This window comes from Oculina patagonica, chromosome 12 (genome assembly GCF_052425735.1).
Source record: "Oculina patagonica isolate OP01 chromosome 12, crgOcupat, whole genome shotgun sequence".
In the NCBI taxonomy this organism is placed as follows: domain Eukaryota; kingdom Metazoa; phylum Cnidaria; class Anthozoa; order Scleractinia; family Oculinidae; genus Oculina; species Oculina patagonica.
In genome coordinates, this window is record NC_135769.1 from 29,627,448 (window position 1) to 29,642,182 (window position 14,735).

A 14,735-nucleotide genomic window follows, 5' to 3' on the forward strand; every position below is an offset into this window, starting at 1 on the left:
GCTGAAAATTTAACGTATGACGTTTCGGCATGCACGATCTTTTAAAATGTTGCGTAATGTTACTAGAACTTCGTCTATGCATGACGTGTTCAACGAAATTTGATTTTTTTAGGAAATTATATTAAGTTGTCACGTACAGGGTTGACTATATTTAATAAAAAAATTCCTGAATTATAGTCCAGCACCCGACGAACACTGATGTAGCGAACTATATACAGTAGAACCCCGGTAACTTGAACTCTGAAGAGAAACGAAAAACAGTTCGAGTTGGCGGGGTTTCGAGATATCGGGGTCGATTGAATATTTAATATGCCAAGTTAATAATTAATAGTTTACTGATTTTTTAGCGCTTCAGTATACAGTACAGTGCAAGTTGAACTTATCTTGTAAGAAACTCTAACACGACCATACAGTCTTATGTTAAGCGTGGAAAATGGCTGTCAAATACGTAACATGTTCGTTGCTCTAGTCTATGGGCAACCGTGGCGAGTTGCAAGAACCGGAATTCGAGTTATCGGGGTAAATTTGACCCAAATTCTGTTCAAGGGAAACGAAATTTAGTTCGAGTTAGCGGGGTTTTCGAGTTATCCGAGTTCGAGTTAACCGAGTAAAAATGACTGAAAAGTGGTCTCAAATCCAAGGGAAATGGAAGTTAGTTCGAGTTAGCGGGGTTTTCGAGTTATCCGAGTTTGAGTTAACCGAGTAAAAATGACTCAAAAGTGGTCTCAAATCCAAGGGAAATGGAAGTTAGTTCGAGTTAGCGGGGTTTTCGAGTTATCCGAGTTTGAGTTAACCGAGTAAAAATGACTCAAAAGTGGTCTCAAATCCAAGGGAAATGGAAGTTAGTTCGAGTTAGCGGAGTTTTTGAGTTATCTGAGTTCGAGTTACCGAACAGATTGATAACAGATTGAGTCATCAGATAGTCTCTCTACATTCCATATATTTTTTAATCACATTCAACAAGACTTTCACGCGCATTTTATAATATTAATTACAATTATTAGTTACACGGATTTGAAAATGATGAGTGGGTCATCGAAACATCCCTCTACATTCTACATTGTAATCCTTTTTCATTATGTAACAGACAAAACGAAGAAAAAAAGAAGCTTGCGATTACTCGGGTATCCAGCGAACGGAGTCCCTTCCGACCTTCACAGAGAACTCAAACTGTTTCATGGTATTATTTTGGTACTCGTCGGTGTATCGTCGTTGTACCACATGAAAATACTTTCGACAAACGCTTGTATAAAGATCTGAACTGGAGCGCCGCTTTAATATGTAGAAGATGAATTTGGGATTCAAAAAGCGGGGCGGGAAATATCTCAAAAGGACTAACAAAGGGCTCAACTTAAGGATGGATAGTGCGTATCCATTGAAATAATGAAAACAAAGGAATGCTGTAAGTACTAGAAGTGGAATTGTGCGTGAATTGTCCCGGGACCATCGGCCCATTTGTCATTTGCGACGCGCAACAGTGTAGAAGTCTTGCTTTTCGGTAGCCTTGCGCTTTTCAAAGATCGCCTGGGAGTATTCAGTGGACCAAATATGATTAGCGTTGTTATGATAGAGTTTTATTTCGCAATTTGTTCGCTTAAATCATTCCATCAAATGCAATTATTAAGTCTGTCTGTTTAGGTATTTACTGCATTTCTGATCTTGCCGGCCCGGTGTGACGTCAAACGGTAAAATAATGCCCGCGAAGTCAAGAAAGTCGGGCTTTTAAGGCTGTTGTCTATTTTACTCCCCAAACGCAGATTCGCTTGAATAGAACGCGCTTAAACATTTCCTCTGATTTTGTATGCCGAATTATAAAGAGACTAGAACCCTGCTACGCCTTTTTCAATTGAACCTCGGTTGATTTGCTTAACAAAAGACCGTAATTAACCCATGTCCTTGGCCTATGACGTTGTCTTCCTGTGTTTATAAAAGACAGTGACAAATCAGCAAGCAGTACATGCATTGGTATCTTGTGTGAATAACATCTATTCGAGCTCAAGCGTAGTAGTGTTGTATTAGCTAGCCGGCAGCTTAACTTGGAACAACTTTTTCCCGCGCCAGTCGGCAACCATGCCGGCGAAAATGCTACTGTTGTGGTGTCTCGCCTCTGGTAAGAAGTGTTCTATTTGTTTGTAGTTTGCAAATATTTGGATAACCCGCTCTTCAAGATTGCTTGCGGTAACTTTCTTTCTTTCTTTCCTTTCCTGTTTAGCTGTCGCGATTTCGTCTGCAACTGGTAAGTGCTTCTTATATTTGCTTTAGCTTAGCGATAAGCTTAAGTTATGTCATGTTATTCGGATTTTTCCACTGCGCAAATGCCTCAGTGCTTTAAGATTCAATAAATAGAGTCCTTACATAATGAAAGGCTGGTTCCAAAGGACTCATTTGTTGAATTTGAAAGCAGTGAAGCATTTGCGCTAGGTCTTTGATTTTAGCGAAAGCGGTAAGCACGTAGGTTGAATTAAACATGCTTATAGACTTGCTTCTATGCGCTCGCACCCTCTACAATACGTGGTTTGTGGTTTCCACCTTGCTTCAAATTAGCGGAAAAATCTCTGATATACGTGACTTCAGCTTGTTCATAAAGGTCGGGTTCATTTGTCGGACAAAACACAATTTGGTCTTTCAAGGAGCGTATTACGTTTTATTCGAATCTTATGCTTGGTGAGGGTGATTTATTGATCCTTAACGGAACACTCTGCAAACCGCAATACGCATCCGAGAACAAATTCATCAGCGATTTCATCATATTAATCTCAAGTTTACTCGTGTGTTAATTTTCCTTGTATGGGAATAAGCCGGGAATTCGGTCCGGGTTTCCGCTTGCTAAAGCTGGTTGTTTAAAGGCATTTAAAGAGCACTTGGACTGTAATCCTCAGTTCTATAAAATTACGATTACATTGTGCTTATTTTAATGACTTAATTCAAGCAAGCAAGCTTCCAATACCGAGTATGCTTTTATTGTTGTTTCATAGACGGTATGGTAAAACACAGATATTGGACTCTTAGGTCCGGCTGAGAAAATGTCTAGGAAAAACATTGATATCGGACTCTTGGGTCCGGATAACAAATCCTTTCGCTACCCCAAATTGAATTTTCATTCGCAGCAAACTGTATGTGTTTCATCTGTGCTAATGAAAAATTAAACAATCTTTCAGAGAACCATTCCCACGAAAGGTTTAATGTTAGCACTATTTCAAACAAATCTATGCTGGCATGACGCTGGGGTTGATATAGCATCACAAAACAGAATGATTAAAATTTAGCGAAAACCGAACTTACAATAGTAGTGTCAAACTGTGCGAATTAAATTCCTTCGAATGCATTGCCCGAAAAAAAGAGTGCGAATTGCATATTTTATGATTTTCGCTCCTGGCTATCCAAAAATCGTATTTCGTGCTTCAAAAAGCGTTACCGTGTTGTTAAAATAAAGGAGGCATAATTTCGCGGCTATTAAACCCTCAGTTTTCAGTTTAGCAGATGTTTTCTTTTGTCGCAATGGAGATACGAGTAAGAGCTTTACTTGAGAGATTAAGCACACAAAGAAATCTGGGATAACTGCAGCTATTAGTGTAGTACAAAGGTAACTACGTTACGATGAAAACAAAGTAAGAAATGGGGACAATTATTTTTCATCGATCTGCGAATTTTTCATTCGAGCTCCAAATTGTTCACAATGTTTCACGCCTTTATCGACAGTCTTTCAAATAATGAAGCTCTAATTACTTGCAAATCGTAAAAAGGAAAATAAAGGTTAATTGAGCCACATAATAATCCATTATTCTTGTTTTGAAAAACTAGTAACGTAGAAAAAGGATAGAAAGAAAAGCTCTCGATTTTAGCTATGTAGCTTAAAGGGACTCTGTCACGGGGATTTTAATGCTTTTCGGTAAAAAGTACTAAAACTGGCGAATATGTCTTCTCGTACATGACATGCACCAAGTACATCAAGATGGAGATATTAAGCAAATTGTTGTCGAAGGAAGAAAGGAGCTATGATAATTTTTAGGTGTTTTTCCAGTTTGAAAAAAATCGGCCAGACATTTCAAGTTGAGATATAAAGCCCGGGCCAAACGAGGATGAGAGTTGATGAGAGTTCAAACTCTCGCTCTCGTTTGGCATAGAACTCTCATGCAATCTCAACGACTCTTATGCGCTCTCATTGACTTTGAACGTGCTCAAACTTTTCATGAGAGTCGATGAGAGTTTGACGGACTCTCGTTCTCGTTTGGCCCGAGTTGATGATAGTCGATGAGAGTTGACGAAAACTCCATATGGAAACTACGAATAGTGGTCAAATTTTGTTAAAAATCACTTCGCAAGTGTACTGAAGGTATAAACAAGTGATATTATTGTGATGCCATCAGGAACAACGAGGATGGGAGTTGATAAGAGTTGACTCTCATGAGAGTTTTCGTCAACTCTCATCGACTTCGTCAACTCTCATTGACCACTATTTGTAGTTTCCATATGTCTTTAGGCTTTTGAATTTTTGAAGTAAAACTGGTCACCGTGTCCCTTTAAATTGCGAACTTTACTTTCTATCCTTTTTTCTACTTTTGCTTATAAAATATATCATACAGTCAATAGAGAACCGTATTGGCAAGTAAAAAAGGCGCGTTTACACGACAGAAAAATTTGGGTACGGACCCGTCAAAAATCGGTCCGGACCTCACCACTTTTGTTGAGAAACAGTCAAATCAAAACGGGGCCATAGGCGCCTATGGCCCCGTTTTGATTTGACTGTTTTCGTCAACAAAAGTGGTGAGGTCCGGACCATTTTTGTGACGGGTCCGTACCCAAATTTCTCTACCGTGTAAACGCGCCTTTTATCAGTCGATCTGTTTTCGTTTTCTAAGTTTTCTAGCTTTTAAAAACCATTTTGAGAACTGTGCGACTGCAAAGTTATGTTTTTTTTTTTCAGCAAAAAGTACAATTTTTAGTTACGAAATTCAAAATGTGTAAAAAACAACACGTTACTTGTCTTCCAATATTGCTGCATAGCTTTTTCTAACGAAAAAATGTCAAAATTCTTAGCACAGTCAAAAGTTGTAACCTAAAAAAAAACGTGGCCGGCTGTGATTGATCACTAAACTTAATTGACTTTCTTTCTCAGTTTCTCTGTTGGTGAACAACGTCAAAAATTTAGTACATGTCGCTTTAAAATCCTTTTTTTGACCATGTAAAAGATTGAAAGGCCTGTTTTTGGTTCGTCTTTTACGGACTTTAAGAGTAACGATTCAAACGCTTAGAACACTGAATTATTTTTAAACCGTACTTTTAAGTGAAATTTTCTTGCGTTTGCTTCATTTCTGAGTCAGTGTTATGCTGTAATGCAGCGATCATTGTTTTTTTTCCTTTTTTTGCTAATCTCTCAAATTTACAGCAAATATTTTCTGCGTTTTTAGTGCTTCTTGATTTTACCCGGATGGAATGCATTTTCAGTCATGCAATCACTTGTTTAACATTTTTACAGCTGCGGGTTCACTATTTTACTTACATACCAAACCTCTAGCGCGTAATCCCGCTATGTATCAGGGACTCTTGCTATTACCAACAATAAGCCATGGCCCAGAAGGTTTCCGCCTCTAACAACGGGAACCGATCGATATGAAAGACACAAGAAATTCTGAATGATTTTTTATTAATGTAATTGAGCGTTCAATTGTGTTTTGAACAGGTGTCCCGCGCGTGAAAGATCGAACTTCTATTGTCTAGCCTTTTGTTATTAATTTCAGAAATACTGTTTTTAAACAAAGTTTGAAATAGAAAGGTATGCACAGCATGAATTAGTTGAATGTTTGCATTTCAGTCGAAGTATGTTTCCAGTTTACTCGATGTGACTAAGCAACGGTTTACTCCAGCTAGGTGAACAATGAAGAGTTCAATCAAAAATGAATGCTTTTATTGAGTGAATTGTCATAGAAAAAAGAAAATAATTGTCTGCAAATAGGCTTTTTCTGTCCTTTTAGAATTCGATCTTTAGGATCTTTGCCTACATATGTAGGCATTGCGAAGGAGGTATTGATTGCCTACCCCCCCTAGTATGGTTATTTGACCAGCTTCGTGCTTGAGATATGAGCCTTTGGGCATAGCAGTATTACTGTAACGGATTGCGTGTTTTTAAACGGCATTATCGTTAGCACTTTTAGAAAAATTGTTCATATTAAGAGGTGGAGAGCCATAAGCAGTGTTTGCGGTTTTGCCTTTTCTTTTTAACGGACATATGACCTGCTAAAATTCTTTAGCTTTGATCTCTGATGCAAATAAAAAAAGCGCAAAGTTAATCTGTTTTCCTGTCTATTGTGAAGTTCTTCCAAAAGGGCTCACTTTGGTAAAAAGGTTTGAAATCAACAAATTTACATTTTGAAATTAACAAATTTACATTAATTTGCTGCCATTTTGCAAACCGGTTGATGCACCATTGGTTCTTTAAAATTTAATCATATTGACTCGTATATAAATAAATGATTTCGGGTCACCGCTTTTAGATAAAGGAACATCAGAAAACATCATGTGATGTGAAATAGGCACTTAACAGACGCAGCTTAACAGACGCAGCCGGTTTAAAACGTAGATAACAGCTATTCAAAGAATAAGCAGTGCCTATAAAAGGAGCATACCATTTATTTCTGACGAACAAAAAGTTAGTGGAAGGGCTCTTCACCAGTCGGTCTAAACGTAGATAACAGCAATTTAAAAAATAACCAGCGCTTAAAGTGCCTAACTATAAAAGTAACACACAATTTTTTGAAGAACAAAATGTTAGTGGGATGCCTCTTCACCAGATAAAAAGTAGATAACAGCAATGCAAAAAATAAGCAGCGCCTAAAGTGCCTAACTATAAAAGAAGCATATAATTTATTTTTGACTAACAAAAAGTTCGTGGGAGGTCTCTTCACCACTAATTGTTTACAGCGGTTGGCAAGACAATTATCGCCTAACAAAATTTACAAAAGATTCAATTAGTAAACATTTCTGATTATTAGCTTTCAAGCAAAGGTCTGCGACAAATCTATGAACTAAACCTTTTAGGTGAAAAATTCATTAAAGTCGATGTCTTTGGATTTATTAGTCCTAATTAGGAATGTCATGTAACGAGTAAAAATTTTTATTAAAAGGCGTGTTTTAAGTGAGGCGCTAATCCTTGAATATATGAATACAAAATCTTAACTTGACCTTGAAAAATGTGACTTCGATATTCCGATAATTTCAATCTACCTGTCCCTCGTTTACCTTTTAAACCCAAGTTTATTGCATTACTTTAATAGCTACCTAACCTCTAGAGAGGGCACTTAAACATAAAGACGTCATTGCGACGGTTTTGAGGCTGGGTAGTGTGATTTTTAGCTTTTAAACAGACCGAACACTAACAAATAATAGTATCTACAGGTAACTTAGAAAACGACGAATTTGTAATCATTTTTCGGTTGATAAAATAGATCTATAACAAACAAAGTGTTGGTGGGGGTCATTTTCGACTAATTGTCTACTTTAGTTACACCTTATTATATAAAATGCTGATTCACGATTTCAGATGGGAATTATTGATTTTGCTGTGATTTTATTTCATTGTCAATTGCCATTGATCGTTATTACAACTGTTTTTCAAAACAGCATTATTCAATTCATTATATTTTTATCACTGTTACCTTAATGAATCGATTTCGCGCCCTCGATACAAAAGCAACTCCATCTCTCACATAAGGCCCCCTATTAAAGGCTTTGTTGTAGAAGCGCCTCTTTTGGCCGGATACGCCCTTCTTATTCCTTCGAGTGTCCCTGATTCTATACGAGCCCCAATCAATATCACCGTCAGCACAGCCATATGCGAAGCACCTTTTAAATCAGTGTCTCTTTTGTCTATTTATCAAGCATCGTCATTGTCATTATCACTGTCATTTGTCTGTCATTTTCATTATAATCAAATATAACTTTTACTGTGTGGTAGAGATGATTTTAACGTAATATTTTCGTCAACAGATCCCTCTGTATACAGGATTGAGCCTACTCAAGGCAGCCTGGCAGGGGGTACCATGGTTTTTATTCACGGCAGAGGTATGTAACATCACTCTCTCCCTCCCCTCGCCGCTGTCTGCTAACTGACAAACATACATCCCGGTTCGGTTGTTAGCCCTTCCCCCCAGATATCAACCCCATCCCCACCCCTCCCCTCCCACTCCATGGCTAACTTTTCCTAATTAGCCTACCAACGCCCTCACAAAATTTTGTATCACAAACAGATAACAGATATATCAAAACGTTTAATCAGAGTAGTTCTTTCAAAATGTATCATCCATCAATCTTTAAGTCGTTTCGATCCTTGTCAGTTCACTTTTCAACGAACAGTTTTGGGCACCGTTTATCAGAATTAAGGATTTTTTAATCAAGAATTGATGGTATTATTACGCATTACGAAAGTAACGAGTTTCGAGACCTTCGGACTTAGCAGTCTTTCAATATTGCTACTTTCTGAGTGTTAAAAATTTCTGGAAGTTGCTACCTCGGTCGGCTAAAATGTGCATTATACAAAAACGTTTTGAATAAACATTCGAGTTCTGTCCAGAAACAAGGACAAGAGAGATTCCATCATAACAAAGTAATGGTTTTCCTTTGGAAAAAAGACCATAAAAACTTAACAGAATAGTTTGGTCGTACCCCTAATTTTTCTTTTATTTCTTATTAGCGTTTCTTAATCACAAGACATTAAATGGTTTTTCATTTCATTTCTTTAGTTGCCAGCGTTTCTGCTTTCTGTTGATAAATGACATTTAAAACCTGATCGAGTTAACTTCTTTGATCGTAGACTTCCTTTGTTTGACTAGTCTAAGATGTTTTTACGGACAGCAAGAATAACAAGAGCTTGTAGATGAACTTTTAGTTGTTTCAAATAAAATGCAGTAGTTTGTGTTACGATTAACTTGCTTTGAAAGTAATCGCTTTTATTTATAATGAAGAATAAGTTTTTTGACCGTGCAACTGTAAGAACTACCATATTATAGGAATATAACGAAGCATTTTAACAACGCGAACAAAATTGGCGCGTAATAAAATTAACGCGAATTTAAGAAAAGTTCTGGTTAAATGTTTATAGTAAATGTGTTGACATCAATTAAATTAACGCGATGTTTTGAAATTCGCGTTAATAACATGTATCGTTAATTTCCTATAATAACGTATGTGGGAGAGACAGTCCTAAGTATTTGAATTAGTGTATGTGGAGCGCGCCTTGATACCCTTACCAGACTTCAGAGCCGTACCATATTTCAGACATAACCCAAAATTCGATATCTTATTTCAGAACAGACCCTACCCAGAAACGGGTACAGTTTGCGTGAACATTTGATTCTTAATGTTACTTGTGAGATAAAAAGTAGGAAAACCGTGCATAAACCTTATCCTATTATTCTTTATTTCACACGGTTAATACAACAGCTTTAAAATTCTACATACAATCCTTACTAATGTGCAATTCTGTTCGCCGAAGCCAAGAAAGTATTACTGAACATCATAATGATATGGGAAAACCATACCAGAACTTATGAAATCCTTACTAAATATAAAGACTTAAATTCTAAAGATAAGCTATTAAAAAAAAGCTGCTTTCCACGTGCCGTACCTTAAATTACTTGTATTAGTAAACCTCTAAATTGCCCAATGGACTCTGCTTGTCTTACGCTTATAGGAAGACTGTTCCATAAAATTGCGATGCTATAGGTAAAGCTATTTTTGTTAAAGTTAGTGCGCGGTAATGGAACATTGAGTTTCGTTGAGTTAAAAAGAAAACGCTGTTTTCCACGAATGCCATGCCTTAAATTACTTGTTTTAGTAAACCTTTAAACTACCTGAGGGAATCTGCTTGTCTTACTTTGGAAGGAAGACTGCTCCATTAGATTGCGCCGCTATGGGTAAAGCTATTTCTGTAATAGTTAGTTCGCGGTAAATGAAACATTGAGTTTCAGAGTACCTTGCGTTGCACTCGGTTTCCCTTTTTCAAATTTAGGGGAAAGATTAGCTGGAGCCAACCCGTGCAGAGACCTGTAAACTAACGTGGCTGTTTAAATTTGCTGCTGGCGAGCTAGACCGTCCAGGTCCAAATGCATATTTTTTTTAGAAAAAATTATACCCTTTGGCGCTGCACGACTTATCTAGCTTATTAAGGCATAATAAGGGAGTGTCTCCCCCGGGAGCTGCGGAAACCTTGGTTTTCTGAGAAACGAACAATGAATATTTGTTATTAAGGTTTGCCCAGTTACGCGAAAATATTTACCTAGTTACTCGAGCGTTACCTAGTTACGCGAAAATATTTACCTACTTACTCGAGCGTTACCTAGTTACGCGAAAATATTTACCTAGTTACTCGAGCGTTGGGGTACTACAGAATGTAAATGATGAAAATTAGAACCCCAAAAAATCCCTGAGTCTTCCAACAATACCCAGAAATAATCCCTGGACCAAAAATAAGTCCCAAAAAAATCCCTTGTTGAATTTCCCCAGTGATCACAAGCGAAAGAGATCAAAAATTCACTATAGCAAAAGGGAATTCCAGTGACGAAAAAAGCCTGGATACACCACGGAACACTTTGCAGACTATTGTGTAACCAATTTTTAAAATACCAAATGTCTGACACATGCATTGTAAAGCGACACCATCGTAAACTATTAAACAACAGCAAAACACGTTCGTTTGTACTTTATTCGCAGAAATACGCCAAGGCCACGCCAAGTAAGGAACTTTAGTCCGTCTTTTATGACCAAAAAAATCCCTACTTAAATCTAAGTCACCCCAAAAAATACTTGCCTAATTTTCGAACCCAAAAAAATCCCGAAATCGAAAATTTCAAACCCAAAAAAATCCTTCGATCGTTTCCGTCATTTACAGTCCGGATTCCCCCCCCCCCCACCCCCCCCACCCCCCTCCCCTGGGTTCGTGCGGCCACTTTTCCCCTCGAATTTTATTTTATTTTTATTTTTTTTCACCCCTGGTGGACTAAGAAAAAAAAGGGACTGCTCGTAGTCTAAGTGAAACCGCATGGGAAACCATCCAGTTCGCATGATTAAAAAAAAATAATAATTATCCATGAGAGAGAGACTCTTACATTTTTATTCATTTTTTCCTGTAGGTTTTTCTCCGGATCAGTTCAACTTTCTAGACCCAACAGCAGGAAACAAAATATTTTTCAAGTCAGATATACATCAGGTGGAGTGTCACATCACACCAACCGATGTATCAGAAAAGAGGGTAGCCTGTGAAACTGAGTGAGTGTCTTAATTTAATTCTTATTGTCTATTGTTTGTATGTACAAATTTTTAGCGCTTTTACTACATGTAATTTTATTCTAACACCGAACTTGAAAATGACCGTTGAACAGTCGAAACATCGTTCATTGCTTGCGTTAACTATTATTGCAAAATACTAGATATAGTGTAGTTTGAGAAAGCAAAAGGATCCATGGGTCCTCAACTAGACGGGAGCGGTGTTGAAGAAAAGGTCCTCTTTTTCGGACTCAAATAGTGTGCCTTTGCCCCAGGTCTTTTCAGATAGGTCCAGGATTGAACACAAATGAGATGCACGTTCCTCATGACACGCATCACAAAGTTTCCTCATTAATAAAAGTTCAACAAAACACACCAAAATCTGTCATATATGAGGTAATATAGAAATGTCAAATAACACAGTCAAACATGAAGTACTTTTTAAACAATACTTGCGTTCAATCCTGGACATAAGTGGGTCTTTTTCCCCAGGTTAACCTCTGTATCATATGTCTTGCAGTTTAAATTAGATTTCAGGTCAAACGGTTTCAAGCTAGATTTGTACTTTTCTTTGTTTAGGATTACGGTTATAATTTTGTAACAAAGCGAAATACAAATCAAAGTATAGCTGTATGTAGATCGTTTTGATCAGAAATTCAGGCAAACTGCAACACATGCATTATAAAGAGGCTGCTTAACGGAGCTAGCTCTTTGTTCTTTTTCGGCTTTTATTTCGATATCAAAACAAGGAAAAGCTTCTTTTACTACAATCAACTTACTTTCGTTGTTTTATTTCTTTACTCGTTCCAGACCCTCTCCAACAGCCGATGATGGTACCTATGAGCTGATGATGTTTGTAAACGGAGACCAGGTCACAGACTATTGCGGCCGGCGTGGAAAGTGTACTTTTAAGGTGAAATATTTCTACGGTTTTTAGTTGTTAATTTAAAAAGCACGAAAACACTTTTTCAAAACATGTTTCGGCATGACTTATGCCATCTTCAGTTTATTGAGATGAATGCAGAGAACCTTATAGATAGCATACAGAGACAAAAATAGAAATGTAGACTACATGCTGAGGTGATAATGATATGAAGAACAATAGTTCTGTTTCATTTACGCACGTAAAAATCCCCTTAAAGCAACTCAACTGAAATTTTAAGCCGAAAAAGCGTATGATTGTCTTTTTTGTATAAATCAAGGACCCACATGGAGAAAGGTGGAAATAAGAAAATTAACTTTAGATGCTGTTAATAACTCGGGAATTTTCTTCTAAGCAAGAGCCTGGGGAACTGGGGAGCAAACAAGGCAAAAAATATATATATATTTTGACTTTGGTGGGACTCGAACCCACAAACCCTGGATTAATCACCCTTACTCTACCGACCGAGCTAGGAGACCAGACGGGAGAAGTTCGTAGGTTATTAAGGTGGTAGTTCGTGTCAAGGTTGGTATTAAGGGAACAATTGCAACGCACGCCAGTGTTGATCCACACAGCACTGGTGTTAGGCAAGTTGGAAACTAGAGAGTTAATTCGCAAGTTAGTTCTCTAATTTCTAGCTTGTCTAGTACTAGTATGCAATTTGTTTTTTTTTTTTTGTTTTTTTTCACTATTCAGTTTTACAGATGGACAACTCCAACGATTGATGGTTTCTATCCTCGGGCTGCAGTGCCAGGTACGTCACGCAACGAATCGTGACACTTGTTATACAGAATTAATAAGTAAACTAATTCCTCATAACATAATATGTGCATGTGGCATATTCACAGAGTGGCTCTTTATCCACTGTTTCCAGATAGAATTTGAATTTAGAATTGCTGGTTTTTGCTGGGAGAGGAAAACCGGATAACCCGTAAAGAACACCTCTGAGCAAGGACGAGAACCAACAACAAACTCAACCCTTATATGACGCCGGGTGTGGGAATCGAACCCGGGACATGCACATTGGTGGGAAGCGAGCGCTCTCACCACTGCGACATCCCTGCTGACGTTAAGACATCATGCGTAAGCAACACGTGTTACACAGGTCCACACACGTCACCACTTGTGGTACCAAAGTCACGTGATATCAACTTCACAATCTATCACGTACCACGATACTCACAATCTATCACGCGCCACGATACTTACAAACTATTCCCTTGTTACCAAAACTCATTCCAGCCCGGAAGATATATTATTAATATGCTTAATGTTTTTTTGGTTGCTAGGAACACCCGTTACAATCTCTGGAAAAATTCACACCACTCAATTCAGCAGACTCTCTCCTGGATTTTCACCAGATAACAAAGAAATTACAAGGTTAGACTATTTTCCTTAAAAGGATTTATCTGTTACATTTTTTTTTCTACGTAAATTTCACCGAAAACGTTTGCACTGTATCCTATTTTATTATCCCTCCTTTTTGTCAAGGTCTTTTTGTATAACCCGAGTAAAACTGTTAAAGAGTATAGCTCTAACTTGGGCTTTCTTAGGCTACTTTGTTGTATACCAACTGGTCTTTATCTATTAAAACCTCTTAATGCTTTGAAAAAATGATAGGAAAACAAGGTGACTTTAATGGACTGACCATAGGCCGGGCCTTTGAAAGTCGTTTTGAGAAGACGAGACGTACTAAGATAGTCAATCGCTTTCTTTTCTTTTTTTGGCTGTCACTTAGTTAACACTCAGTGTTGCGTAATTAAGACTGATACCAAAAGCGTTATCTTTGTTCACGGATAAACAAGAAGTGTATTAATTTTTTGCAGGGTTTACTGTGGTCTTGAATGTAACCCCTTTAACGATGAAACCAACGAACTGTGAGTAAAGTTGAAGTAAACTTCTAAATAATAGTTTTTAAGAAGAAAAGTTGAGGTAGAAAAATATCAAGGAGTAATGAACCGAAAATATACAAGGATGTTAACACTGGACAAGATTGAGACGGATCAGAGAAAGTGTTTGTATGTTGAATCTGAAAGAAACTATGTCAGATTATTTTAAGTCATTTTTTATGATTTACTTAATTACTTTCTAATTGAACGAAACCTCAAAATATTAGTTTTATGAGGTGCAAAAACACATAAAAAGTAATAAAAAACCGACAATAAACAAAGATAGTTGCAACTGAAGAAGATTAAGAAGGATAACGAACGGCGAAGTCGACAAAGAATCTGGTCATTTTTTTCTTTGTCTTAATAACTGCAGTTGCAAAGATGGCAAAGTTGTTGTCATGTTGTGCGACTTTTTTGATGGCTGCATGCAGAGTCTTCTTATCTTTACGAGCTTAAATGCATGGTGAAAGACTGAGCTAAGTAAACAAGCAGCTGAATTTGTTTAAAACTTTGTTTAGGTTTGGAGCTGAAATTGAGGACTGTGGATGGACTCCCAACTGCAAAGGTTCATTTGTGTGTCTTCCTAAAGCTCGCACTCCTGGTAATGCATCGCTTTTTATGTTTTGTTTTGTTTATGTTAAAAAAAGAACAGTGATAGTTATTATAGA

At 37.4% G+C, this 14,735-nt stretch overlaps 1 protein-coding gene across 1 annotated transcript in view; it reads left to right on the forward strand.

Annotated features, from left to right (window-relative positions):
* The first annotated feature begins 1,967 nt into the window (after positions 1–1,967).
* LOC144634028 (fibrocystin-L-like) overlaps positions 1,968–14,735 on the forward strand; it is a 57,830-nt gene continuing 45,062 nt past the window's right edge. Inside the window, 9 exon segments of the mRNA XM_078492966.1 lie at positions 1,968–2,110; positions 2,213–2,236; positions 7,984–8,058; positions 11,124–11,259; positions 12,067–12,169; positions 12,875–12,932; positions 13,468–13,558; positions 14,005–14,055; positions 14,586–14,668. Coding sequence (XP_078349092.1) covers positions 2,071–2,110; positions 2,213–2,236; positions 7,984–8,058; positions 11,124–11,259; positions 12,067–12,169; positions 12,875–12,932; positions 13,468–13,558; positions 14,005–14,055; positions 14,586–14,668 — 661 coding nt within the window. The 5' untranslated portion in view covers positions 1,968–2,070.